The 26,832-nt window shown below is 35.5% G+C and overlaps 3 protein-coding genes and 1 long non-coding RNA gene across 9 annotated transcripts; 2 read left to right on the top strand and 2 right to left on the bottom strand.

The window, feature by feature from the left end:
* Window positions 1-1,608: 1,608 nt before the first annotated feature.
* LOC122410778 (uncharacterized) lies at window positions 1,609-8,124 on the bottom strand. 3 transcript variants are annotated; one of them, XM_043419209.1, is made up of 4 exons: window positions 6,149-6,478; window positions 5,696-5,812; window positions 4,753-5,038; window positions 1,609-3,125 (listed from the first exon to the last, which is right to left on the bottom strand). In XM_043419209.1, exons 2-4 carry the CDS (start codon window positions 5,701-5,703, stop codon window positions 2,622-2,624), a joined length of 798 nt encoding a protein of 265 aa, XP_043275144.1. In that variant the 5' UTR covers window positions 5,704-5,812; window positions 6,149-6,478; the 3' UTR covers window positions 1,609-2,621. The 3 variants fall into 3 exon arrangements, with proteins under 3 accessions (XP_043275144.1, XP_043275157.1, XP_043275152.1); XM_043419222.1 differs by lacking the exons at window positions 5,696-5,812; window positions 6,149-6,478 and adding an exon at window positions 7,888-8,124; XM_043419217.1 differs by lacking the exon at window positions 5,696-5,812.
* LOC122410802 (uncharacterized) lies at window positions 5,035-6,614 on the top strand. The gene is made up of 2 exons (XR_006261021.1): window positions 5,035-5,386; window positions 6,460-6,614. It is a non-coding gene; the product is annotated as an uncharacterized lncRNA (long non-coding RNA).
* Window positions 8,125-8,685: 561 nt separating the features above from the next.
* On the bottom strand, window positions 8,686-10,162 carry LOC122410794 (uncharacterized). The gene has a single exon (XM_043419234.1). It carries the CDS (start codon window positions 9,535-9,537, stop codon window positions 8,824-8,826), a length of 714 nt encoding a protein of 237 aa, XP_043275169.1. The 5' UTR covers window positions 9,538-10,162; the 3' UTR covers window positions 8,686-8,823.
* Window positions 10,163-10,355: 193 nt separating this feature from the next.
* Window positions 10,356-26,515, top strand: Alh (Alhambra). Of its 4 annotated transcripts, none has more exons than XM_043417891.1 (13): window positions 10,356-11,325; window positions 12,097-12,176; window positions 12,801-12,965; window positions 13,137-13,334; window positions 13,769-14,548; window positions 15,114-15,463; window positions 17,215-17,685; window positions 18,501-18,684; window positions 19,140-19,335; window positions 19,746-19,913; window positions 20,042-20,312; window positions 20,783-20,911; window positions 21,141-26,515. In XM_043417891.1, exons 1-13 carry the CDS (start codon window positions 11,217-11,219, stop codon window positions 21,289-21,291), a joined length of 3,252 nt encoding a protein of 1,083 aa, XP_043273826.1. In that variant the 5' UTR covers window positions 10,356-11,216; the 3' UTR covers window positions 21,292-26,515. The 4 variants fall into 4 exon arrangements, with proteins under 4 accessions (XP_043273826.1, XP_043273834.1, XP_043273844.1 ...); XM_043417899.1 differs by having other exon boundaries at window positions 10,357-11,325; window positions 19,140-19,329; XM_043417909.1 differs by having other exon boundaries at window positions 10,357-11,325; window positions 19,746-19,898.
* Window positions 26,516-26,832: the final 317 nt, after the last annotated feature.

Here is a 26,832-nt window from a genome sequence, read left to right as displayed (position 1 = left end):
TACGGGTGAAAAACTAATGAAACTCGATAAGTGAAAAAAATCACTTTAAACTCAAGCTGGAATATTTTCCTCACTTGTTTGTCCAAATTATTTCAAAAGGTAAACTTCTCTGAGAAAATCGTTCAGCTTTGCACTGAAACGAGCAAGAAACTAAATTATCGAACGGTTTCTATTCGTGACCTGCTTATTGCTAGACGGCAGCGCGAAGTCTTCAAATCAAATGCGCCAAACTTTATTAGTCTCGCAACTAACGAAACGTATTCACAGTTCCACAGCGGTATTGCAGCCAGTGATACAACAAAAATGCCCAAAAATTAGCCTTTTCATATATTCACTTTCCTGTATTTCATCCAATAGTTAAACATGATTGTATAGCATCCAATGACATTTACATTTTGCTTAGAAGAATAAGTAAAGACCGTTCACTTTCCTCCCTGATTTAATTTATTATCTTGATCGATTGAGTGATCGAATTTTCGAACATGAAACCTCAGCATAGTGTCAAAAGCTTGACGAATATTTTGATAATAAAATAATGTTCCTCATCGCGATAATTAAACTGGAAAAACGGAACATTACGAGCCGTACCAAGTAGAATTTATTGTTTTTATTTACATGTTCATTTGAAAGTGAAAAATCCATCAGATCCATTTTTTGTAGCAGAGCACACTGTTCATTTTCTCGGCGTTTGTTCGATCCACGACGAGACCCTCTCCGCACGACGCTTAACAAAAAAAATACTATTTCCACGAATTTTTTTGACCGGTGTAAATTATAAATATGGATACAAAAAGTGTTAGGCCTGAAAAATACACTCTTAAAATACACAAAAAAATTTTTTTTATATTAATTTTATTCAGTTTTCGTACAGGAAAAATGGGGGAGAGGACAGGTCCAAAAAAAGATGGGTGTGCACTGTTGATAAAATCTCTGGTATGGACAATCGAAGGAAAAAAAATAGTTTTTGATTCGATAGGTAAATGGCTACGCAGCGCTTTTCATACGATGTTTCATTTTTTCAAAAATAACAAAATGCCGGCCATTTTTTCAAAAACTACGATAAAGCACGCTTTTTTCATCGTTTTTTGCAAAACAAAAGAAAATTTCTACTCAAAATTTCAAAATTCGTATGATATGCGCTATAACTAGTCATAAAGAACATGTGGTAAAATTTTGGTAAGGGCCGATTGAATGGTTTCGGAGATTTTATCAACGAGCCGTCCGAAAACGTAATTTTGAGAAAAATATAAAATTTTAGTATGATACTTTTAAATATGTATACTTCCGAAAAAAGCAATAAAAAAAATAGATTTTTTGAAAATTCTAATTAGGGTAGATCCCTTAAAATGACGCTTAAAAATATGAAACATTCTTTCCCATTTCTGCGCAATGATCGGATTGGACCAAGCGCTTCCACTCCCTAACGCGAATCCATCGATTCGAGTCGCAATGTTGCATGTTGCTGAATCGAACTCCGAACGATCGGGGTCGCAATGAAGTTTTAGGAGAGTCTCGGGCTACGGCTAAACTACGATGATTTATCTGAAATAAGTAACTCGCGAATGATGGTGGTATTTTGTGACAAAAAAGGCAACGTCAGACCTCGGATTTAGAGAAAAATATATTTTATTTTTGACACACTTCGAACTAGTTACACAAGTTTCTATAAATTACATAACAATAATGCGCTTATTCTCCCCTTCTCCACGTTACTCTGTGATAACACAAATAGCAATTTGTTTATTCGTGTATATTCGTTTATTCATGTTGCGAGCATGTATCGTTACGTTTCAATAAAGCAGCTGTAATAACACAGATAAAAATTCATCACAACAATAATATTCACCGACCCCGAATCAACAATATTCGACTAACGAATGTAAAATTCTCGTAAAAATAGTTTTTCCATGATTAAAAAATCACATTTGAAAAAGAAACTTGAGCTTAGAGATAACAAAAGTGGAAAAGGAACTTTTGCCTACTGGGAAAAACATGATCGAGACTCTTCGTTTAATTAAACAACGCTTAAAATAAAATATTTCCGATCTTGATTCATTTTTTTCGATGGAAAATCGTCGGATATAAATATTCTTTTGTTGAACGAGTAATGCGATTCAGTTCACTCACAATTGAATCATAAAAATAATTTCGTGTGAGAGAATCAACTGAATCATCGGAACCGGATGATCTTGTTCAAACAACTGATATCGTTTATTTGTTCGCACATATTTTTTAGTTGCTTTAATAATGTCTTCAAATATGAATTTTGGAATTGAGAAAACAGTAATCAACAGGAGCAACGAATGAATTAGTTTATTTTTACGATATTCTAGGGCATTATTGAGGCTAATATTTCGGTGCTCGCGAGGAGTTTTGGTTGAAACGAACATTTTTTTGGTCAACGAAAAATTTCATGCATCAATCATTTCTTGACTTTTGAAAGTCATCGAAGAAGTTAAAATATCACAAAGATTGTCACTCGTATTCCATGCATCGATTTTTATATGTGATATTAAATAAAATAATTAAAACATGATTTGTCATTTAAAAATATAATAATTTCGATTGATTACAATTGCGGTCGTGAACACGATAATTAATTGATCAATGGTGAAAAATGTTCAAGTCTTCGAGACTATCAGTCTTTTGGCAATGAGCCAAGTAAATTTGTGGAGATTGCCGATACGTTGGCTAAACGTTTTATCGGCGAACGTAAATTCATCGAAACTCGCCTTTACCAAAGTACTAAAACCCAAACGATCGGCTATTTTCTTCGTGAAATTCGACGTTGCTATCATCGACACGAGACTCGGAATACAATTTTCGTTCGTTATCGTATCATTATCCTTTATTTCCACTGGTACTTTAACATTTTTTCCACGATTCAATTCTCTACCGATTTCCATGGATGAAACTACCAAAAGTTCACCTATTCGACGCTGTCGATAACTTCTTTTTGTTGCCATGAACATTATTTCGAGAATACAGTCAACGTTATAATGATTGAAAAGATCGAGTCTCGAATCAACGTTTATCATAAAATCTACAAGAGCTTTTGAAGACTTCCACTTACATCTCTCGCTGAACAACTCGAACGATCCTTTCGTCGAAGGATCACCTCGAATCTGCAAACATCCATCATACACTTTTCTCTGATCAACATACCGGTACAATGTTATTAGTTTCATGTCTCGTCTGGTTCGTGCACTCCAAAAATGTAATGGCAAAAACTCTAATTACAAGTTATGGGCACTAGGGTGGTGCAAAAAAATCGACTATTTTTTTTTTTTTCAGCGTCTCCTATGAAAATATGTTAATTTATCATGTTTCAAGAGCCCCCTCCAAAAATCAAGTCAACAAAAAAATTTTTTAAAGTCGCTCAAGATTTTTAAAAATTACAAAAAAAATTTGAATTTTTTTATTTAAAAAATTTTTTCGCTCGATACACCGAAACCTTGTCCAGAAAAAACCAACGAGTTTCCGAAATTTTTAACTGAAAATATTCATTTTAAAAGGTCGCTCATAATTAATTTCATCTTTTATACGCTTTGCTTTCGATGCTTCGAGAGACCTTTAAATATTTATATTGATTATTCATTTTAATTTTCACTTTCAATAAGTAAGATAATGGTTAGGAATACACAATGAGATGGAGGAAAAATCTGACGTAACAAGGTATGATTTTACAATAGGTCGATATTTTTATTTAAACAATTCAAACAATTACGAAAACTAGTTAGCAGAGAAAATGTAATTATGAAGAGAGCATGCCTGTTTAATCAAAACATTTATTGACTCTCATAATGAGTGAATTTGGTACAATACTGTGTGAGTGATGTTTTGAACGATTTGTTTTAATAATTATCAAGTAGATTTTACCAACAAAAATACTTCGAATTGTTGTTTGCGAACAAGTACTTTATCATTGAATGAAAGCAAAAATAGCGCAGGCTCAAACACGGTTTGCTACGCCGGTAAAAAAATTTCCGTCTTTCTGGTCTATTACCTACATTGTTATATACGATTTTTCCTCCGTTTCGTAGTGCATTTTCAACGATTATCTTACTAATTGGAACTCAAAATTCAAAATCAATATGAATATTTAAAGGTCGCTCGAAACAATAAAATTTAAGTATATAAAGATTAAAATGAATTTTGAGCGACCTTTTAAAATGAATATTTTGAGTTGAAAATTCCAGAAACTCATTGGTTTCTTCGGTACAAAATTTCGCCGTATTGAGCAAAAAAAACTTTTAAAATAAAAAAAAGTCAAATCTTAACTATTTTTGGAATTTTTAAAAATCTTGAGCGACCTTTAAGAAAAATTTTTTTGAGCTGATTTTTGGAGGGGGCTCCTGAAACATGATAAATTGACATATTTTCATAGGAGACCCTGAAAAAAAAAATAGTCGATTTTTTGCGCCACCCTAATGGGCACATTATGAATCTAAATCATCAACTGCTTCTCATTCTCAACAATTTCATCAGCTTTTATCGACGTAACGAGAATGCAAAAGATGTGGATTAGTTCACCGAACTTACCGAAACGCTATAATTAAAAAAAAGGTTATTCAGCGAAGAGAAATAATAAATTATCCGTAAGCAGTTCGAATCACATCACAACTTAGTTCTTTTCAGTACAAAACTCGTCAGATTATTAATTTAAAACAGTTTCACGGATTGAACGTTCACATAATATAATAAATTAGGATAAAAAGGAATTCATAAAAATGAATGAAACTTCATACGAACTTGTATTTTGTTGAGAGCTGCGCCCACAACTTTGCCGGTCGTAACGTCGATGGCGACGACACTAACGCCATCTTTTATCGCATCGAGGCACAATTCCTCGAGTTCTTCAGAAGCGCCAGGCTCGGAGGTAAGTTCAACTCCTACACTGACATTCTCATCAGTGAAAAACTCTTCTCTGATAACCGTCAATGCACCTTGCAGAGTTTCTGTTGTCAACGACTCGAATTCGATATTACCGTCGTCCGTGGAGCCCCACGGACGATATGAGGGCATTCTTTTGCGGTCACTAAAAATATACGTAGTATCTCGATTATTTGAGAAAATATTTTTCCACTTTTTCGGGCCGACAAAGCGTTTCATTGTTATTTTCAATTCACTGAGTTCATAGCGACTGACGATTCTTCTACACAGAAAATAAATTCAAGGCAAAGAGTAAACAAACATTTTTTCCGTCTGCTTCTCTTTCTCTCTTTTTTGCTCGTGTACGCATAATTCGTTTCGATACAAATTCGAGGACACACTGGACACAAAAACAAATATATAACAGTGACTGAGGAAAACAACAAAATTAGCATCGCTTCTGCTGGTCACATTCGAAAATTTACGATACCAATTTTCCCTTCACAAAACCAAGGTAATTTATTCATTTCCATATTTGTTAATGCATCATCGCAAAAATGTTTACTACGAAATTCGCATTATCGAATTTATGCTCGAGTAATGTCTTCGATAAAAAAGGATGCAAAAACGCCTTGAAATTATTTCTGTAATATGCATAAATTTTCAAACATATATTTACAGCAATTCCCAAGTATTTGAAGTAAAATTAGAAAAAAACTAATATAGTTATAAAAAAAAACACAAGTTTTAAAAAATTATAAAGAATTAAATTTTGATCAACGGGGCTTGAAAATTAATGAAAAATTCTGTATTTTAATCTCACATGGGCATGACTTCTCTGACTTAGAATAAAACGCCGCCATTATCGACACTCCACTTTTGATGTTTGGCATTAAAAATTGACCCTCGAAGTGCATACTCGTAGAGAATCAAGCACCAACTGAATTTTTAAATATGTTCGTTTTTTTCATTAACTTCGAGATATGTTACATTCTCGTCTAAATTTCTTTCGATAAACGTTCGCGTCATTGCGAAACAACACATGAAACATTATGTTATTTTATTTGGTTATCTCAATTACACGATCACACGTCAAACGTTGACGAATTTTTAAATAAAGGGTAAAACGTCAATGGAATTGTAACACCACGAACGGCAGAGAAAATTTTGTTCCGTATAAACTTGAACAAAATGACCGGTATAATAGAAGGATAACCGTGTTTTATACAACTTGTAAAATAAAAGTAAGTCTGAATCCAGGCTATTGTAAACGCACCTCATCGTTTGGAAATTCGATAATCAGAAGTTTTCTCGGCGATAAGTTTCGAATGACTGAGGCTCGAACCTCGAACCTCGAACCTCGAATACTCTACGCGTCTCTCGTGCAGAGTAAAATATACCAATCCCCATATCAGCTGTTGAACGGGGTGGGGGTGGGAGAAAGATTCGTGCATGACATTAGCAGCCGAACGCGGGATCGTGAAGTTATACGAGTACGAAGCAGACTACAATTTTTTGTTTGTAAAACCGATAACTCGTTTTCAAGTCACAATAAATGTATATTTTGTGTGTTTTTAATTCATTTAGAGTCTACGAGAGCGAAGGAAGTTGATTCAGTACACTGGCGAGACTCGAATCGATCGTGCTCCACGTAAGCTCCATTGTTGTTGTCAAACATTGACAATCCACACGAGAAACTTGTCGCACGCGCATAGATAATAAAATGTTTTTAAAAATATCTATTCTTTGGCTTATTTATCAATTTTTATGTTATACTTTATTAATATTCTAAATTAAATTCATCGTATTTTTCAACAGCGTTTATCCGTCAACCCGAAAATTTTCAAAGGTATCTTGACATCTTTGCGAATAACATTCACCAACAATAACGATAAGAACGATAAGATAACCTTCTGTGTCAAGTTGTGACAAATTAAATTTTCCTCGTCTGTACGGAGGTCCGAATTTTGGGAAATCCTGTGCCAATGTGTTATGAAAATCGGTTATCTTTCATTTCCCATTGTTTCCTAACCATTTTACTCGGCCTCTTTCCTCACTCTTCTCGAAATTGGGAAGAGTGCGAAAGATATTTTCAACTCTTGTCACTCATACAAGGCCGCTGATTGGGAGCCGCTATAATAAAAGTGATAATATTCTTCATCGATATACAACTCTCGTTGTTTGCGAACTCGCATTTGTAAGTAAAGAATCTTTGTAATCGTAACGTTATCAATTTTATGGAGCTTATTTGTGTGAGCAATTTCGTACGCAGTGAAATCTTTTTAAATAATTATTCATCCAGCACTGCGAGAATAAAATCGATGATTAAAAATGTACTTTTTAAAAATCCTGACATTTGTTGGTTACGTCTGAAAAATATGAATTACGATTGGTGCGATCGTAGCCAATCCAGCTCAGGAGGCTCAAGAGTGTGGTCGGGGAAACAGAAAGCTACTGCGGAACTGCAGCAGCACGTGACCGCGAGCGAGAACGATTCTCAGATCTCGAGATGGTGGGTGAAAATAAATGAAGATAAATATAGACAGAGTTTTTAGCTGGGAACAAACCCAACTTTTTATTTATAAGAAATATCTCTTTTGCCGTAAAAAAAATTTAGCATAATCCATCGAATTGTCGTTATTGAATGTCGAACGTCAGAGAGGAGGATATATTGAGAACGTGCAGTTTTTATAGTTTTACTGATTGAGTGCTTATTTATTGTGTCGATATATTATTCACGGAATGTCACAGTAGAAAACCACCTGCGCACCGAGCGAGTTTAACCGGGAACTGTTTTACAATATCTGGTTACCTGTTGTGGCTATACTTTTGTAAATTTCAACCAATCACGCGTACATATATACACTCGAACACATTCTCTTATTAGATGTCAAACGCAGCGCACGTCTGAGCCGTTTTTCTTTCGCAATAACAACTACGATCATTCACAAAGTTTATTTATATAAAGAAGCTAATTTTAAGAATATTTTTGTTACCAATGAAAAGTTGACTTACCTTTGAATAGCTTTTTATTATTCCATAACTTCAAGGACAAATTGTTACGAAAGAAAGAGGTTGCACCGCGCGGTTGCACATATAATCGTTGGTCTTGTCACAAAAATCGTAGACAATTAATATTTGTTCGAGCTAACCGCCACATTAATGTGGAAAGAATGACGTTCGACTGGACAGAGATGAATATATATTTTTGTTTTGGGTTGACCGCTACTTTGGTCACCCACCCGCGCGAATATATTCGTCAACGCGCACGGTATGCGACGGTGAAAGGAAATTACACATATACAAAATTCAGGTCATTCGTCGGCTCAGTCGCGATTTATTTTACCAACGTGTGAGAACACTGCAATCATAAAAGTGTGTTCTTTATTAATGAGGAACGTCAGCTTGAGAAAAATGCGGTGGCAGCTTAACGAAACTTTTAGAATACATTTTTGGATATATTTTTTATAGTCTCTCATAGATTCACATCGATTCCACCCAAAAATGACGTATTTTTAGAGGTTAATCTCGTATAAACAAAACAAACAGTGTTTACATAACCCAGATAAAACAGATAAAACCAATCAAATTCGTATTTACATAACCTCACTTTACGTAAAGCTGATGTTTCTCCTTGAAATTATTTTTTGCTTTGATTTTTCTGTTGAGATTAATTTCGATCGTTCTCATATACGTGAATTCTCTCGCATAAGTGTTTCAATGAATAAATAATACAAAATTGTATGAAAAACTGAGTTTCATCTTTTGCATCCGTTTTGTATGGTGAACCCATCAGAAAAAAAAAGTGAATTCTACGTTCCGGATGTTTTTTATTCATTTAAATGACAGTGCAGATGAAAATACTGTAGAGTAGAGAGCACTTATATATTCCATTAATTGTTGTATATATGAGTGTGTGGGAGGGGGGGGGGGGGGGGGGAATTAAATTCTCTACATTTCTAGAACCATAACAGTAACGATGTTATCGTTTTGAATATTGTTAAATACAGGTCGACCATCTGGTTCGACGTATTTTGTGAGATCGAATTCTACGAACGATTTCATTGCGATTTTTTCGGCGCTTTTTCTCGAATAAATTGAGGTGAAAACACCGAAAACCAAAGAAACGTTAGATTGTTTCGCGATATTTATCCCAAAGTTCATAAGATCGCTAGCAAGTCCCAATTTTCGATGATCCTTGTCAATCGCCACAGCATAAAATTCCCACATAGTTTGAACATTCGGAAACACCTCGAAAAGATCAACCTGCTCGTTTATTCGTGACAAATATTCGATGTATTTCTTGACTACGGGTGGCGCTCCATCAACCGCAAAAATCGTAGCAAGACCATCCTTTTTACTACCAATTTTTGGATTTTCGCTCACGGTTATAATATTAACACCCACAATTTTTCCAGTTTTTTTGTGCACAGCTATTATACACGGCGATGCTTCGAGAGCAGCGATCACAGTTCCGTCAAAATATGCGTTGATTCGTTGTTTTTTCTCGTCGTCTATTTTTACGTTTGCGCATAAACTCTTAAACATAGTTTCTTCGTAATAAAAATTTTCACGCATGATTCTCAACACATCACTCAAATGACAGGGCTTAGAAGTTCTTATTTCGTAAATATCACCGTTTAATTTGGTTACTCTCATCGACATTTTGTAAAACAAATATAATTCTGACGTGTGTTAAGGATCTTATGAATTCAGAAATTTGGATGTTATCGCGAAAAAGTACGACGTCGTTGACAGATTAGAATCGGTCAACTTACACGTAACGGACTCTCCACTTTTCCTCTTATATTTTTCAATAATCTCACGAATAGGGAATATATGCCAATCTATAAACACAGGTACTAACGTACGACACGGATTGAACAAAGATGTTGTTTACTCAACAGACATGATAGTCAAAGCTCGGTATTTAATCAGAGCGGCAACAATACGGGAGTGAAATACGAAGAAGTGGCGTCGATCATTTTTGAAGACAGCAATAGTACACAGTATATGTGTATATATTATTATAACTGCGAAAACAATGGAGGATCGATTCGACAGATCGATTATCGAAAGTAAAAAAGCAAATATATATTAAAACACATCAATACATATAGTTTTTCCTCACGCAACAAGCCGTGTTTATTCGTCGAATGAAAAAATGCACTTTCGCAGTACACTAACTCGATATTGCGTAACGATTGTAGAGTATGAAGTATTAAACTCAGGAGCAAAGAAAAATTAACATATCTCCAATTCCCCGACGCGGAGTCGCGAAGATTGTCGTTCAGTCGTTCGTCGAGGCCCATGATGCAACGGGTTTTTTTTGTGGCGCGCTGAAGTTTCGCGCTTGCGCGAGTACCGCGCGACGATATAAAAAACAAGATGGCTGCGACCAGAGAGAAACAAACGAGAGGATGGGGAGATAGAAAATAGAAGCGGAGAAAGAGCGAGAGAGAAGAGAGAAGCGTGAGTTGATCTCCCCCGCGCTGCCGTGAATAACAAACGTGCGGTGCGTGTGCTTTTCTGTCCGCGTGCGGGTCTTCTTTATTTTCTTTCCTTTAAATGTATACTTTCCTTTGAGAGATCTGTACTCCGAGATGAATGATGCGGGATAATGAAAAAAAAACGAGTAACATTTAGAAAAGGGGAAAAATAAGGATAAAGTGCAGGGGAGTTATGTTGCGCGTGTGGAATCCGTGAGTGCGTTCAGCCGGTGGACGTCGTTCGTTGAGAGAGTGAGAGAAAGAGAAAACGAGTGAATAAAGAAAAGTAGGGGGAGAAGAGGAGAGACGTAGCCAGGGGTGGCGTATAAAATAAAATTGACGGCCCCCGCGCGTGTTCTCGACGGTCGCGAACAACGAGGGAGTAAAAGGGACTCTTTTTCGTTTTTTGTGTGCGTCACGCGCGCGTGGTGATGCTTTTACAAAGCGAAACCAAGTAAAGCGTGCAACTTGACATATAAAGCAATAAACAAAAAACAACGCAACGCGATTTGACGACAATTAGGCTAAAGAAAAAACGGTGAAAAAGAAAGAGTGCAAGAAACAGTGCTCGGTGGGGTACGTGCTTTGCGACACGTCCTTACGCGTGTGGCAGTTTTGAAGACACCGACTTTTCTCTACTGCAAGCATTCTCCGTTCTAAAAATCTCCTCTCCTCCTTTCATTCCGTTTTGCCACGCTCCTATCTTCGTGATAACAAAAACAGAGAGCCGCTCTCACTATACACCAGCCAGGATGTCGTATTCCCGAGACAACCGGAATCGAGTGCCCCGTTTTCGCCGGCTAGCATAGCTCCGGGACTGCTAGTCTCGTTCTTCCGAATCGCCTGGACCACAGCATGAAGGAGATGCTTGGAGGGTGCTGCGTGTGTTCTGACGAGAGGGGTTGGACCGAAAATCCGTTGGTCTATTGTGATGGACAGGGTTGCACCGTTGCTGTGCATCAAGGTAAGATTTTCTTCACTTCAAATTTTGTTTCTTTTCATTTTCTTGCACCATTCTTCAATACCACCCCCTCCCCCTTTGCATATAAAGTCGTCTGAAAGAAATATAACGGACTCTTTTGTTACCCCTATCTCCCCCACCCTTGCCCTTATGTCGCCCTTTTCCCTATCACATTGTCCTTTATTTTTGACGTTTTCGGGAATATGCCAACGTCAAGAAAACAAAACACGAGTGTGTTCTAGACGTGTGCCATTTTTCATAGACATTTGTTGGTTAGGTTAGGTGCAACAGTTCTCTTGCTTTGTTTATCGTTACGTGTTTACGTCGGCAACATCAATTGATGCATTATTCGCGATTCCTTTTCAATTATTTGAAAGTGTTTTACTTATAGCATTTTAAAACAATTCCCTAGATGCTGGTTCAAACGAACAATATTTTTTGCAATATTTTGAAAATCGATTTTTTAAGCGTTCGAATGGATCTGGCCAATTTGGGATCTAACCATCTTTAGATTTGTGATTTTTCCAGAGTAACTCATGTCCTCAAGATGAATTATAATTTAACTTCAAAAAGTTTTCACATCATTGCATCTCATAATAAGAGAAAGTATTAAAGCTCCTGTCGACGCTGAAAAAATTGAGTATTTTGAGTTGTTTTAAAAATTCACCCATATCTATTGCCTAGTCGAACAGTGTTCCTGGCGAACAAATTCTAAAAAAAGCACATCTATTTTTTTATTCAAATATATAATTTGACATTGATCATCATTTCCAGCTTGTTATGGAATTGTTACTGTGCCTACCGGGCCTTGGTATTGCAGAAAATGTGAATCTCAAGAAAGAAGCGCACGCGTGGTAAGTTTGATTCATCAAATCCTAGAATCAGATTTGAAAAATAATCATGGCCTAGTTGTTTCACAATTGATTTGTCACGAGCAATCAATCCAACTCTTGGCTTTTTTAATGATAATAGAGGAATAGATATTATAAAAATAGACCACTCAACTATTGTAGTTTAACACTGGATGTTATATTAATTGCTAAAAAAGACTATAATTTCATGGCGTCTCAATATTGCACATTATTCTGCGGAAAGCCATATCTATTTTTTTATCATAATAATCGAAAGAAAGAGACTAAACAAATATTAATATCAACTTACATGCTTTTCAATGTAACGCCTCTGTGCACGACAATATTATCAAAAATGTCAATGCTGGTTTCTAAAAAAACAATATTTGATTTATGAAAAATGAAATTCTACTTAGTGCCAATAAATTATTTATTGATATAGGAGGATAAACCAATTTCTTCATTAACTTTGAGTAAGATTAATACTTGCAGTGAGATATATTTAATGATTCGCAAGAATGCAGAAATTGATTTCTACTATTATGAAAGTCGAATTGAAATAATATAGGAAATAAAGCCTGAGATATAATAGTAATCGTGTGGTTGTAATGCGTAATGTTGGAGCAGCGCTGCGAGTTGTGTCCCAGTCGTGATGGAGCACTCAAGAGAACGGATCAAGCAGGATGGGCTCATGTTGTTTGTGCTCTCTACATACCTGAAGTGCGTTTTGGTAACGTCACAACGATGGAGCCAATTATATTACAGCTCATTCCAGCTGAAAGATTCAGCAAAGTAAGTAATCCTCTTTCGTCTGCTTTACTTTTTTTTTATTGAACAATAAGTGTTTGAACTTTTCAGTTATCAATTGAAGATCATTACATTCACATGTTGGCAATCGATTATAAAATGTAACTTTTAGATCAAATGCATTATTCAAACATTTCTCTTTTATTATTTTTTCAGACATGTTACATTTGCGAGGAACAAGGTAGAGGAAGTCGAGCCAATGTTGGAGCCTGTATGCAGTGCAACAAATCAGGCTGCAGACAACAATTTCATGTTACATGTGCGCAAGCACTTGGATTGTTGTGCGAAGAAGCTGGCAATTATCTGGACAATGTAAAATATTGTGGATACTGTCAGCATCATTACTCCAAATTGGTGAGTTACAAAGTTATGTATTATAGAAATGAAAGTACGAATGAATTATGATTAATACATTTATGTGGAAATGTAGTTGAATATTGGATCAGAAACATCAAATTAAAACAAGAATAAATACGAATTCTGATTAGCTCGGAAATCGTGAATCTTTGCTATTTTAATCCAAAATATAAACCAATTACGTTATCGAATTGTCAAAGCCGATGCTATATTTGATCATTATTATGCAAAAGAGTTGTTTGAGCAATTGTGCTACGTCTGTGGCATAAAATATTATTAGAATGGATTCAATATGATTAGGTCGATAAAAAAAATTCAAACACCGGATTCTTCCACAGGAAAAGATTGACTGGGTCCATGCAAATTAGCCATTTAAAGAATTCCTGAAAAAAAATTTCACGTGTTTTCGTTTTTTTTTTTTTTTTTTTTAGAAAAAAGGTGGAAACGTGAAGACGATACCTCCGTATAAACCGATACCAGCAGACAACGGTTCGTCGGATTCTTCCCCTGAAAAGGAAGCCGAGGGGCCGCAAAAAACAACGTCAACGACGACGGCGAGTACGACAACGACGACAACGACGACGACGTCGTCAGGACCGTCAACAACTACGAAGCGAAAGAGTTCGAGCTCAAAGTCAGCAACTTCGAGTTCGAAGAGTAAGGCAAACGCGAGTCCCAGTTTAGAGATAAATGGAATCGTGGATGAGAAAAATGCAAGTGGTCGAAACACACCGAAAGATTCCCAGTCGGCTGGCGGTGGTTCGAGTAAATTTACGAGTTCAAATTTCGTTGAAACGATAGTTACTCAGTCCGAGAGTGTTTTTGGTAACGAACCAGCTGGCGGAATTGTTGCACCGTCGGCTTCAAATTTACCACCAACTGCCGGGAAATCCACTTCCTCATCGTCATCCTCTTCCAATACGAACTTGAGCCACAAAATCAGTAATCAAACGAAATCCAGTAACTCGGGTTCTTCCAACAAATCCTCAAGTCATACTGGAAAGAAACGAAAAACTGGGGCGCGCACACCGACTGTAATCGCTAACGATAATTCCAACCATTCGGTCAGTTCCGAAGCTAGCTCTTCAGTCGTTATTGCCGTTAGTTCTGTTGTTCAGCAACAACAAACCATCAATGCTAATAGCGTTCAACCGACTGTCACAGAAGCTACGAGTCTCAGTACAATGTCTGAACCGGAAAAAAATAAAAAGGTAACTGATTCTAATCATAATTCAAGTAAATAACGACAGTTTGCAACAATGCAATTCCTCCTTTTCTCCCTCATGGCGGAACAGCGTTCTTCGCTGTGCCGAGGTACTAACGAAATCAACTCGTTTTCATTCTTTTTTGATGCTGCTTACCAATCATGTAACTTAACAATAATGATAAATAATTATTTGTTAAGAAAAATAACGATTTTCCTTTAATTCCAGCAATTTTCGTTTCCGCTAATTCTGTTTTCAATTTCTCGAATGCGATTTCGGCATTCGACGAAGTTATGAACGAATTCGTTGATACTGCATTATTTAGAAATTCATTTGTCAATAATTATTTCGACTCATTGTGTCTGAATGAAAATGTGTCGACAGATATTTAAACGGTCATGAATTCATAGTAAAATATTTATAAAAATAATTCTTAGTCAAATTTAATTGAGTTTAATGTGATCTGCATTGATATTCATGGAGAAATAAAACTTTTGAATAGTTTTAATTTAGTAATGGTGAATTCAAGAAAAACTTGTTATGATAATAAATACTAATTTGGCAATTGCAGCTTAAAGTTGAGAGTCCTCCAGTACCTGTTCAAAGTAGCACATCGAGTGTTCCGATAACAACCGAGGCGACTACGATACCCGTAATAATGTCAATATCTCAATCACAAAATGCTGTCGCTCATCAGTCATCGCCAACAACGACAACGTCAAACAGCATCGTCGTTTCGGTACCGCTTACCGCAGCTTCGTTGCCATCCTCAATCCAAAGTGTCGTCACCAGTGCTCCGACACTCTATCAACAACTTCAACAAAGTATGATTACGACCGCGGCTACGAGTCAACCGAGAACAAGCACGATAACCAATCATGAGAGATTTCCTGCTGAGGATACGCCGGCCAAGAGATCGCGGTGAGTTTTCCCTTTATTTTTATTTGGAATAATCAAAGGGATCGAAAAATGGAGCAATTTAATCTCGAGATCTCTAACGCGGCTTCCAAACTCATCAAAATATCACGTTGCGGAGTTCTCAACAAAAGTTGTAACAGTACAATTCTCGAAATTTGAAACATTTTAGTCAAAAAGTGTATGAGATTGATTGAGATTTACCCATTATATTAAACTTGCCTAAATATTTATAAGTTTAAATAAAAAATCTGAAGTTTTAAATCTCCCATTTTCTTTTTAAATTTGATTAATACTTTTTGCTTTCTAGTATGGAATTGATTCTGTTAATTGAAATTTGTGCAAACATCACATGACAACACTAAAGTTTTCAAAATTTTGCATAAATATTAAGATAACTGATAAAAAAAAAAATATGAAAATCGAATCAACTACTTTCACGTGCAAAAATCTTGACAACTATGCATTTCCACAGCCTCTATGCACTTCCAATTGTTCAAGTTTTTGGCGTTATTCAATGAAATAATAGATGTAACAATTATAATGACATCATCGAAAAATGTTTTGTTTTTTCTAAAGCAGTTTGCAAGACCAAACATGTAGGAATTGCAACAAAAAATATTTCAGATTAAATTTGTCTCCATTTTATGAGTCGATCGTTTACTGGAGGGGAATAACTTTTTTTTCAAAATATTTTGCGATCAACAAAAAAGTGCACATACAAAATATTCGCATTTCTAAAATTTCGAAGAGTATTTGTAAGTGGTTTTGTTCTTCGAATTTGTATACGGACAATCATTGCAAAAGGCTTCCGTTTGAAATATGAAAGAAAAAATTAGGGATGATCTCGAGCGGTATTATGTTTTATAAAGCATTTATATACAGCCCCCTGGGCGGTTGAGTGCAGTTTCGAGAATTCAACACGAGTGTCTCTCGGTAGTAGGCGAGTTCGGGGCTCGAGGTTCGGGAGTCGGAAGAGTGCACTATGCGCTGCGTTCAAAATGGCCGACGTGGGGGGTAAACAAGCAGGTTGCTCTAACCTCTTACTCGATCTATAATGGAATAAATTGCGCAAAGTATTTAATCATGTGGATTGTGTGTCAACGGTGAATCGTGTTTGATAATTCGTTGTGTATCGTGTCAGGTATTAATGAAATGAATAACTGATTAATTACTATAATCTTGGGACGATTTCTAATTCACAAAAGTCCAGTTGACTTGGTGAGGGTGTACGAGAGAGACGGAAGAGGAAAAAAATGGAGTGTTTATAACAGTAGGCGGTTTGGATGTGTATTGAGCACAACAGTTCACTCGAGGTCATTTTCACCTTTTGTTAATTCCCTTTATTCTTCGTTTTTCACACTTGATAGTTAGTGCTCTACTAAATGAAACGTTCGAATGAGTTTTCAAATGTGTGACCGACATTTTTTTATACTTTCAGCGTCCGCTTTGACGCCCATAGTCAATTCGATTGAAAAATATGTAGATGAGGTTATGTTTGTTTTTTTTTTTTTATCTTCTCACGTTTCGAATCGGGAAACAAGTGAGTTTATTTTGACTCTGTAGTTATTCAATGCTTCATCAAATGCAACGTTTAACGAAATAGCTATTAAAGAAACTTCATTTATTTTTGACTTCTCACAATCAGTTGTGGAAAATGTTTGATAAAAAATTATTTTTGAGATAGAATTCAAGATCAAATTTTTTTGTGTGCTTTTTTCACTCAGATAAACAAACTGCCCATTTTAAATTTACAGTTCTCAATCTACGGAGAAACAAGAAAGAACCCGTAAGCCAAAGCGAGGCTCAACCTCAAACAGTCAGCCAGCTGCGGCGGCGGCGGCGATTCCTTTGCCAGTATCAAGCGTTGCTACACCAGTGTCGAATAGCACCATTGTGACGACCTCCAAACGCCCTAGTAGGACAAGCCGTCAAACACCGTCGCCATCTGTCACAGTGGCACCAATTGTCCCATCCATTATTCAAGGTCCCACACTGGGAACCGGCCACTTCAGCAGTGTGGGCTCCGGCTCTAGCGGCACCATGGGCCCAGTTGTTAAAGATTCCCCTCCCAGTAGTCCTGGCTCGGAAAGTATGAGCAGCACTGGTCCTGGACGAAGGAAGCGTAAAAGCGCCGGAGCAACTGCTCCTGTTACACCAACTCCATCTGCTTCTAGTACACCCACTGCCATAGTCAATAACACTAAGGAAGAAAAAGATGTCAAATTGTGAGTACATTTATTTTTCTAATAGCTCACTCATCTTACCACTTTATTTCAATTCTTAAACGCATTGGATATTTTTAGAAATACTGAAATTTTTCTCTTCATTATTAGATTCCTAGTCATTTTTAAAAGTCAACACACAAAGATTCCATAAGATCACAGAAAATTTAATTATTCTTGTGAGAAGAACGGTTTCGAGCCTCCATCGTGTCTTTTGATTCTTTGAATATCGTTCCTTTTCCAAAAAGTTGCCACATGGATGTTTTTCCTCATGTTTTATTCATAATCATTTTGCTCAAGTAGAACCATAAAACAACCATGAACTTGTTAATTATTTGTTTATTCTTTGGGAATTTCTTTTTTATTTATAATAGTTTTAATGATCAATGCACTTTAGTTATCTTGAAAGCAAATCTTTTCTTTCCATTACGAGGTATGGTCTGGAATTTGATATGTTAAATTCCGTTCATTTAACGAGCTGAATCTCAGCTTACAGATGCTCAAATTTGCTAGTATTTTTATTTTTATTTTTTTTTAAAGAATGTGCAATATGATGAAATCTCGTTGTCAGTAAAAATTCCCTCCTTGCAGTTTCTTTTATATTTTTATTTTGCTGAGCTACGACATTGCCAACAGAAATACTCCAAATTTTTTCAGATCTGCGAGTACTATTTTCAAACATGTAATCGAAAATTTGATATTTCGATTACATATTTGATATTATTTATTCATATTCATATCAAATAAGTAATTTTTAGGCATTGAATTGATCGCTGTTTATTTAATTAATCGATATTTTTATTGTCATTTTATCAAAGATTCCAAAATGGTGTTAGCGCACCCCACATGCTCGGAAATCAACTCAATCCAACATCAACTATGGCACAAAAAATGTCGGACACATTATCCCAAGAGTTGGAGGCTCATTCGATTTTCACAGAAGCAAGTAATTCAACGACGAATTTAGTTGGACCTCAACTGCATAGTCGTGTGATTGCTTCCGTGGGTTGATAAATTATCTTTTTTATATCTTTACTCAATAAGTAATTCTTAAATATTAAAGTCACGAGAATTTGATTACGAATCTAAAAAAGCAACTTCCTTCCGATTTACTTGAGGAAAAAGCAAGATCTGCCAAAAACCGTTAGAACCAATTTTGAATAATTCAATTTTGAGCCACTCGCGTTAAAATAAAAAGATGAAATATTCGAAAAAAAATAAAAATCGAAAATTTTTTATTATGTCATGTCAGGTTTAATTTTCTTGTCTTGAACACCTGTTCTGTTTTGAATTTCATTGAAACTATTTTTGGAGACGTTTCAAAAATCTCAATACCAAGATTGTATCTACGAATATTTTCGATTTCCAAGCTATATCTTTTTTTTAATAACCCAATATATTGGGTCGTTATTGAAATGTTAAAGTCATTTCTCAATTTTTTTTCTTTGAATAAACAGATACGATCAAATCAAACGACAGCACCGACAGCATCGTTTTCCTCGGTATTTTCAACCAATAGTAATACTTCAAATGCAACATCTGGTGCTCTTGGTGGTGGTGCTATTCCACAAACTTTGGATCAACTACTCGAGCGACAGTGGGAACAAGGCAGTCAATTCCTGATGGAGCAAGCTCAACACTTTGACAGTGAGTGTACGGCAAGGAAAAACATGCTTACGTTCGCATGGGCTTGGTGGAAAATAATATGGATATTTTAATGTTTTTTATTTCTATCTAAAAATTCTGGTGTGAAATTTCAATCGTATTAACCGTTGTTTTTTCGTAACCTAGATGAATCCGAAATAATTTTCAGTTATAATTTAAGGAAAAAAACTATTCTTGATATGGGATCAGAGCAACGTCGGAACAATCGTGTTGATACTTGTTTGTATAATTATATCAGTCTTGTAATGAATTTTCGAAATCACTGGTAGTTTCGTTTTCACCTAGCAGAGCTTGGTGCATTCACTTATTTTGCAAACGTTAGACGCTTTTGCAAACACGGTGCTGGCACACAGCGGTGTTGGAGAATTATATTTATACATACGCTTGACTTTTTGCAGTTGCCTCACTTTTGTCATGTTTACACCAATTGAGAGCAGAGAATTTGAGACTAGAAGAACACGTCAACAGTCTTTTGCAAAGGCGAGATCACTTGTTGGCTGTTAACGCCAGGCTCGCTATTCCTCTTACGACGCAGCCGAGCACTCATCAAGGTACACTTGATTTTGGTACCTATCTTTTTCGATCAATTTTCTATGTTTCTTCTGTATCATTTCAGCAATCAAATATGAAGAATACATAGAGAAATATAATAGAACCCGCGTTTGCTGGTATGATAATTTTTATTATTTTTCAGTCAACAATATTCACCCTTCGGTTAATCCGTCGCATCCGAATTTACAACATGCTGAGGGTCCACCAAGTGGTGGTCCGGCGACAATATCACGAGTAAATCGTGAGCCCCGCATAAACAATACTTACATACCACACTCAAGTTCCGGAGGTCATTCGACGCCATTGGAGAACGGACTTCCACCGGATCCATCGCCACCTGCAGCTGCCTCATTATCACAGTATCAACAACACCGGGGATCGTTGATAGCGCCTCAACAGAGTCCTACGATAAGGTAGCTGCATTGAATGATTCAAGTAACTCTATATGTACAAAGTTGAGATCGAATTGCGAGAGAATTACAGTCAATTTTTCTCGGAAAAACAATTTAGTTTCTTGTGCATATTCAGATCATAAAAAAATGAGGCAATAAATTTTCGTCGTTTAGCTTGAGTTTCCGTCGTGGAAATCCTATGAAATTTTATTCCATCAATATTACAATAAAGAATAAAAATCTCGTACACAGATGATTCAATTTTTTTTTAAGTATCGATTATGAGTCCACAGATTTCCTTTACGGAAAAATATCATCTTGTTCACTCCTTAAATGTTTTTCCCTTTTAAAATACGATTAATAACATCGGTATGATCGATGTGATGCTAATGCGAATGTTATGTAAATGAAAATTTCAGCTTAATTCCCTGTTGACATAATAGAAGACATGGAAGTAATTTATTTCGTTGTGCACTTTTATGATTAAACAGGCACAGTCCAGCTGCGAGTGGCTATCATCAGAACCAACCAAGTAACATAGTGTCACCAGCAAACGCGACAAATTCAGGAGTGGTAAGAAATTCTTCCTCAACTCCGGATCCTCTGCGCGGCGTACCTAGGTAAGAAGAAGAGGCTGTGTGAGTTCTCGATTTCCGCTTCTATTTCTCATCACCGTTACTATCAACCTTCTCTTCTAAACTCAACGATCGCGGGAAGTTTTTCCAACGCTCGTGAACCAAACTTAAAACGAAACCCTCAACCTCTACCTAGAACCCAAGCCTTAGTATGTAAGAAAAACGGATTTTAAAAGCCGAGGCGCCGAATGAATCAACCGAAAATGATTGATAGGTCAGTGCCACAGTCGTCAAGCAGTTTCATGCCGTCGATGTATCAACCGGCGATGTCCAGTCTTACCAGTAATCAAGTAGGTAGTATACATAATCTTCATTCACACGGGCCTTCACCCACGAGCCATGGGCCGCCGGGTAAACCAAGCTGAAGTTAAACGAGGCCACGAATAGGCCCGAAGCCGAACACATCCCATCGGAAGATCATCGCATCTCATCACACAAAAACAAAGTTATCACAAAAAAACAAAATAACCTCGTGAGTCTTGATGTTCTTAGAATAAAAATAAATCCTGCAATCTTGAATACGCAGTCTTGTATGAAGCCTGGGCTTACGAGGTTATCCGACAACCATCTCGACTCACGGAACACTGAACGTTGATGTCGTTCCCTCATTTTCTTTTACCATGCTTCATACTTCGTCATCATACAAATTTTGACTCAACACACAATCTCTCGTAAATCTCTCGGGTTGCTAACGATTTGCGCTGAATGTACGTTTTTTTGTTTCTATTTTAATAATTCACTACTGAGCTCATATTGCAAGAAAAAACCGTAAAAATGCGAATCGTTTAGTATTCTTTTATCTTTTGGCATTCATTCGGTCACGTTAAGTACTGCTATAAAGATGAGTGTTGTTTTCTGGAGTCACCTTTTCTGTTGATAAAAAAAATTGAATAATTTTATTTGTAAAATTTAACCACTGCCGATGATTATTTTCGGGATTTAATGCGATTATTTGCGACCGTTGCGATGTCTCGTACAACAGTCAAAGTAATTAGTGATCAAACTTCTATTGCTTCACGCACTGAAATGATTTCTCATTGAATTATCTTTATACTAAATGAATAGTGCGAATTTGACCGCTGTCTAGATAATTGAGTCGCTTAAGTTAATTGGCAGCTTTGTTTAGACATGAAAAGAGTGCGGTCAGTTTAGTGTAACGTATTGATTTCAAGAAAAATCGATATTCTTGTGAATATAAATTTTCTTGTAGTTTTTCGAATAAAGTTTTGATGATTCTAGAAAACTATTAATAATTGGCGGGAAAGAGTTTAGGCGACTCGAGACTTCGTTATACAAAGGCTGAATCAATTGTATGATAATTTAGAGAAATAAGATGTTTAAAATTTTTTTTCCAACTATTACGAGAGTTTGTTTTGAAATTAAATGTACTCGATTGAACCTTTTGTCAAAGATTGACGTTAAAAATTTGTTTTTCCACGATTTTGCGCAACCCGAATGACGAACGAAAAACGAGGAATAGCTAATGAACGAACTTTCAACTTTTTAGTATATTTCGGCTAATGATACGAGACAATCTGAGCGTTCTATTAACGCAACAGCAGAACAAACTCACGAAAATGTACAAACAATGAAAAAAAAAAGAAGAAGAGATAGAACAGAACATGATGGGAAAAATAAAACTTAGCCAGTAAGCCGACCTATCGCGACAAATAGCAATAATATTATAGGTGTACATTTTACAATTCATACGATTAACGTCTGTTCGTTGATTATGGTGCATCAGATATTTGCTCTTTTCTTCAAACGAACCATGTGGTCAAAAAAAAATATCGTTTGTTTATATTAGACGGTCAATTTAGTAATTGTAGAGTGATTACGTTTCTTTATACATAATTAACAAAAAAAAAATTAATTTGTGTACAATTTTCACATTATGAGTGCGTATGGAAACTATAGTTGAAGATAACGATACGACTGAAAAATTACGAATACAATGTCTGATAAAGGTTATTTCGTGAATTTCTCATATTATTTGAAAAATTTCAAAAACTCGCTTTGTTTTTGTGTAATATTGGAATATCACGTTGCTACAAGAATACAACCAATCGACTATTCGTCATGTTGATCCGCGGAAAATTTTTTCGTAACGAGCAAAAAGGTGTTTGTGAGCCCACAGGAAGTTGCTTTTTGAATATCCGCCATTGATGAATGATATTCCATACGTTAAATTTCGTATAAATGAAAACACTAAATCCCGAAAACGAGCAAACCTTGGTATAAATTTTGAGATGACGTCTCATTTCGTTCCTAATCCAAAAAAAATATACGATATATACGTTGAGAAATATGTTTCTTTTTGTTACGATTTTTTCATGCAATGAAACTTACAATTAGCAAGATTTTAATATTTATTTGTAAATATTTCGGATGCGGATAAGAGTTTTGTTCTGACGCATCAATTTCGACTTGGCACAGTTACAAATGTACAGTTATAAGCAATGGCCGAACAAGAAAAAAAAAACCTATTTCATAGTTGGCTTTGATAACATTGTACATTTAATTGTAATTACGAACACTGCCTTCCACGAATGAGAGCTGTGAAGTAGGTTTCAGATTAATACACGATCTTGACCGCTGTAACTATAATTCGATTAGACACCGCAAACTTTCGAGCGAACGATCTTACGTTCGATCATTTTTTCAGCTCATCGTCATAATGTTGTTTTTATTTCTTATTTTCGTTCGTTATTGTCATAATGTTTTATTATGCGTTGATTCGAACTCGTTTCTGCCCATCGACTGTTCTATTTTAATTTGTATTTCGTAAAAAGAACCACAGACAAAAATATGAATATTTTTTTGGATCTTAATTGCTTCTTTCGTAGCATTTTGTACAAAAATAGACATTTTATTTTGTCTTCAGTTATTTTAGTATTTCTGAATTCTGAAAACAAAATTCTAACTCTACATTTAACTCTGAGTTTTTTTATTCCGTTCGTACAGAATGCTCTCGTAATTCAAACGATCAATTATCGCCGCGTGATACGATTTTTTTTTCTTTTTTTCCAAATATTTGTAAGCCTTCGACGTTAAGACGGCATTGAAGTTGTGCCAGCGTCCGAAAAATTCAGAGAAATACAGTTTTATCACTTTATAGTTTATCAATATTTATTAATTTTCCTTAACGGATGAAGTATAATTAGTGCAAGGAAACACAGAATTTTACAAAATTCGAGTGTTTGCGATTGAACTTTAAAATGTGCACATCGTTTTTCAAACTTACGAACTTCGATGATTCGTGTCCCTCCAACCTTTCATTATTAGCCGATTTTTTGAACATAAAAAAAGTTTTTGGATATTTTTTTTCGGCTATTTTATTTTTAGTCGGTTTTTTTCATTTATGGCAAATTGTGTCACCAAAGAAAATGGAATTAGCGTGATATTGCATTTTGATAAAAAAAAAACATACATCGATTCGTTTACAATTAGTGTCATTCAAAGTTGGAATCCAAAGAGGATGATTGACATCACGCATACGTAAAAAAAAACAATCAAACGGTCTATTTCAAATGATTCAATACGTGTTGACGTATTTCAATTATATAAAAAAACGATAAATTTTTGTTTTAAAAAGTCATGAGAAATGTTCAGATTAATCATCGAGGATGATAAACAAGTCCAGTTTCATACAGGACTGGGAGGGTCTAATATTCCATTGCGATTGAATTTTGAACTCCAAAGATACGATGGAGGAATGATCCACAGTGGTAGTCTTTGTATATCGGTAGAACGTTCGTACGAATATCGTAATAAAAAGTACATTTTGTAACACCAAACTTACTGCATAGTTGGTCACTCAGGGAATTCGGTTTACTACTTGGTAATGTCCTTGCGATAGCAGAAAATAGAGTTGTGAAAAAGCAATTGTACATGATCGTTTGATTGAAATTTTTTTTCTTAAAAAACCAATATTTCAAATTCACTACGATCGTGAATTTTAATGAACTTTCAATTTTCCACTTTCATTGAAAATAAAGAGCAATATCTTCTGTCGAATGTTTTTTTTTCTTAGATTTACAGTAAATTTGAAAAACAATGAATTTAATTAAATTTATCGCCGAGAGCGATTTTCAGCATTTACAATTTGATGCACGACTTTTGGTATCATCTGCTTTTTTCACTTGTCCCGATATCAATATCATTTTTTTGTAGTTAATGTAAAAGATCGCATTATTAGATTGGATAACAATGAAATGACTAGAAATGAAAATTTTAGGAGAATTGGAAAAGATGAGAGCGGGTTGCTTCGTCGAATCCAAATGGGGCGTATTCAAATATTCTGGATAGTATGGGAATAATACGAGATACCGAAGAGAAAAATAAAAGGAAAGAAAAATGTTTACGTAAATAAAGATTAGAAGAGCGAAAAATGGATATTTTTGCACTGCTGAATCGTGCCAAATTTTTTAAACGTCACTCATTAAAATGCAAATGAGCTGATGCCTGTACGCTATCATCGCGTCTAGTTCTGTAAGGATTTTCTATGGTACGTAAAATGATAATAATTACTCAATGGCAATCATTGAAGCAATGTGAAACATTTGACAGAAAAAAACAATCGTGTAGTTCTTCATCTCGTATTTATGATCCATTGCTCTCGTCCCCACTCATTCTCAAATTATTCTAACTGCTCGTGTGTATGTCTATTTATGTAGAAGAAAAACTGAAAATTCGTACACGTGTTCATCGCCATTTTATATATCATTATACATTTTGCGTTTCATAGAAATTTGATACATGTATATTGGACATACAAAAATTTTGGTAAAGGTCACTCAAGATTGGAAAACAAATAAAAATGAAAACTAAACTTCATCGTAGATTTATATACGAATTTACTATCGAAGTTCTCGTTTTTTATAAAGATTACCATTCCTTTTTCTCAAGTCGTGATTGAAAAATTTGTCAATTTATGAAAAATCTGTAAACGGAGGTCGATTTTGTACTCTCGAGTGACTATTTTCTTCGGATCTCAAGTGACATGACTTTGAAGATAAAATAAATCGACACTGGTATAACGTTGCCCAAATTCCTCCACCGAAAGTGCTCGTTTCATAAACTAACACGATAAAGATTCAGACATTGTAAAATAGTGACCGAAACAACGTTCGGTCACCAGATTTGATGATTTGAAAGTATGTGTAACGAAAGAAATTGAACTTTCGATCGTATCACTGTCGAAATAAGTTTCGCTAGCTAGTTTATTATTTTATATATGTATAAATAAAAACAATAACGAAATTAATAAAAAACGATCATTTGTACTGTGCAGAAGAGTCGATGGAGCGGTTCGAGATTCGTTGGTGAGATCGCATCTTCGAGTAGATCTTTTCTATCTAAAGTCATTTTTGTTCGAAAAAACACAATACAGTATAAAATAAAACACTCAAATGAACGAATAAATAAACACCTCTAATAGCAAATTTAATTGAAAGTCAAAGGCATTTGTATCGATGAACCGTACAAGTTCACTTGCGAGACGCGATCCACTAGACGACACGACATTTTGTAATGTAAATGTGCATAAATGAAAGCATGAAATAAAAAAAAAAGTACAGTCGAAAACGATACCAAGTATGGTGTCGTCGTATTTCAATAAATCCTGCATGAAACGTTTATATTCCATACAGCTTTTTTTTTATCGTGGCTACAATGCTCGAAGAAGACACGAGATTTTTCCCATTTACACGAAATGAAATTCTTAAGGATATACAGGTGCGAGGTCTGCTTTTAGATAGCATTTTTTTATGTCATACAATCAAACTGCAAGGTTCGAAGCACGTTTACATCGAAAATAGAATGTAACAATCGCTCATAGGACGATGATGACTAAAATATCGATTTTGCGAAAATTCGACTATCACTCTTTCGATTCATAAATTATT

Source organism: Venturia canescens, chromosome 1, assembly GCF_019457755.1.
Source record: "Venturia canescens isolate UGA chromosome 1, ASM1945775v1, whole genome shotgun sequence".
Lineage (NCBI taxonomy): Eukaryota > Metazoa > Arthropoda > Insecta > Hymenoptera > Ichneumonidae > Venturia > Venturia canescens.
This window is presented reverse-complemented; position numbering and strand designations above follow the sequence as displayed.

What these genes read in the sequence shown, in the direction of transcription:
- LOC122410778 (XM_043419209.1), bottom strand. An exon ending in CAGCTCTCAACAAAATACAA is followed by an intron (nt 3,126 to 4,752) that starts GTTCGTATGAAG and finishes GGATGTTTGCAG; the next exon opens with ATTCGAGGTGATCCTTCGAC.
- LOC122410794 (XM_043419234.1), bottom strand. Translation starts at nt 9,537, where the DNA reads ATGTCGATGAGAGTAACCAAATTAAACGGTGATATTTACGAAATAAGA.
- Alh (XM_043417891.1), top strand. Translation starts at nt 11,217, where the DNA reads ATGAAGGAGATGCTTGGAGGGTGCTGCGTGTGTTCTGACGAGAGGGGT. An exon ending in ACGCCGGCCAAGAGATCGCG is followed by an intron (nt 15,464 to 17,214) that starts GTGAGTTTTCCC and finishes TTAAATTTACAG; the next exon opens with TTCTCAATCTACGGAGAAAC. An exon ending in TCAACACTTTGACAGTGAGT is followed by an intron (nt 19,336 to 19,745) that starts GTACGGCAAGGA and finishes GACTTTTTGCAG; the next exon opens with TTGCCTCACTTTTGTCATGT.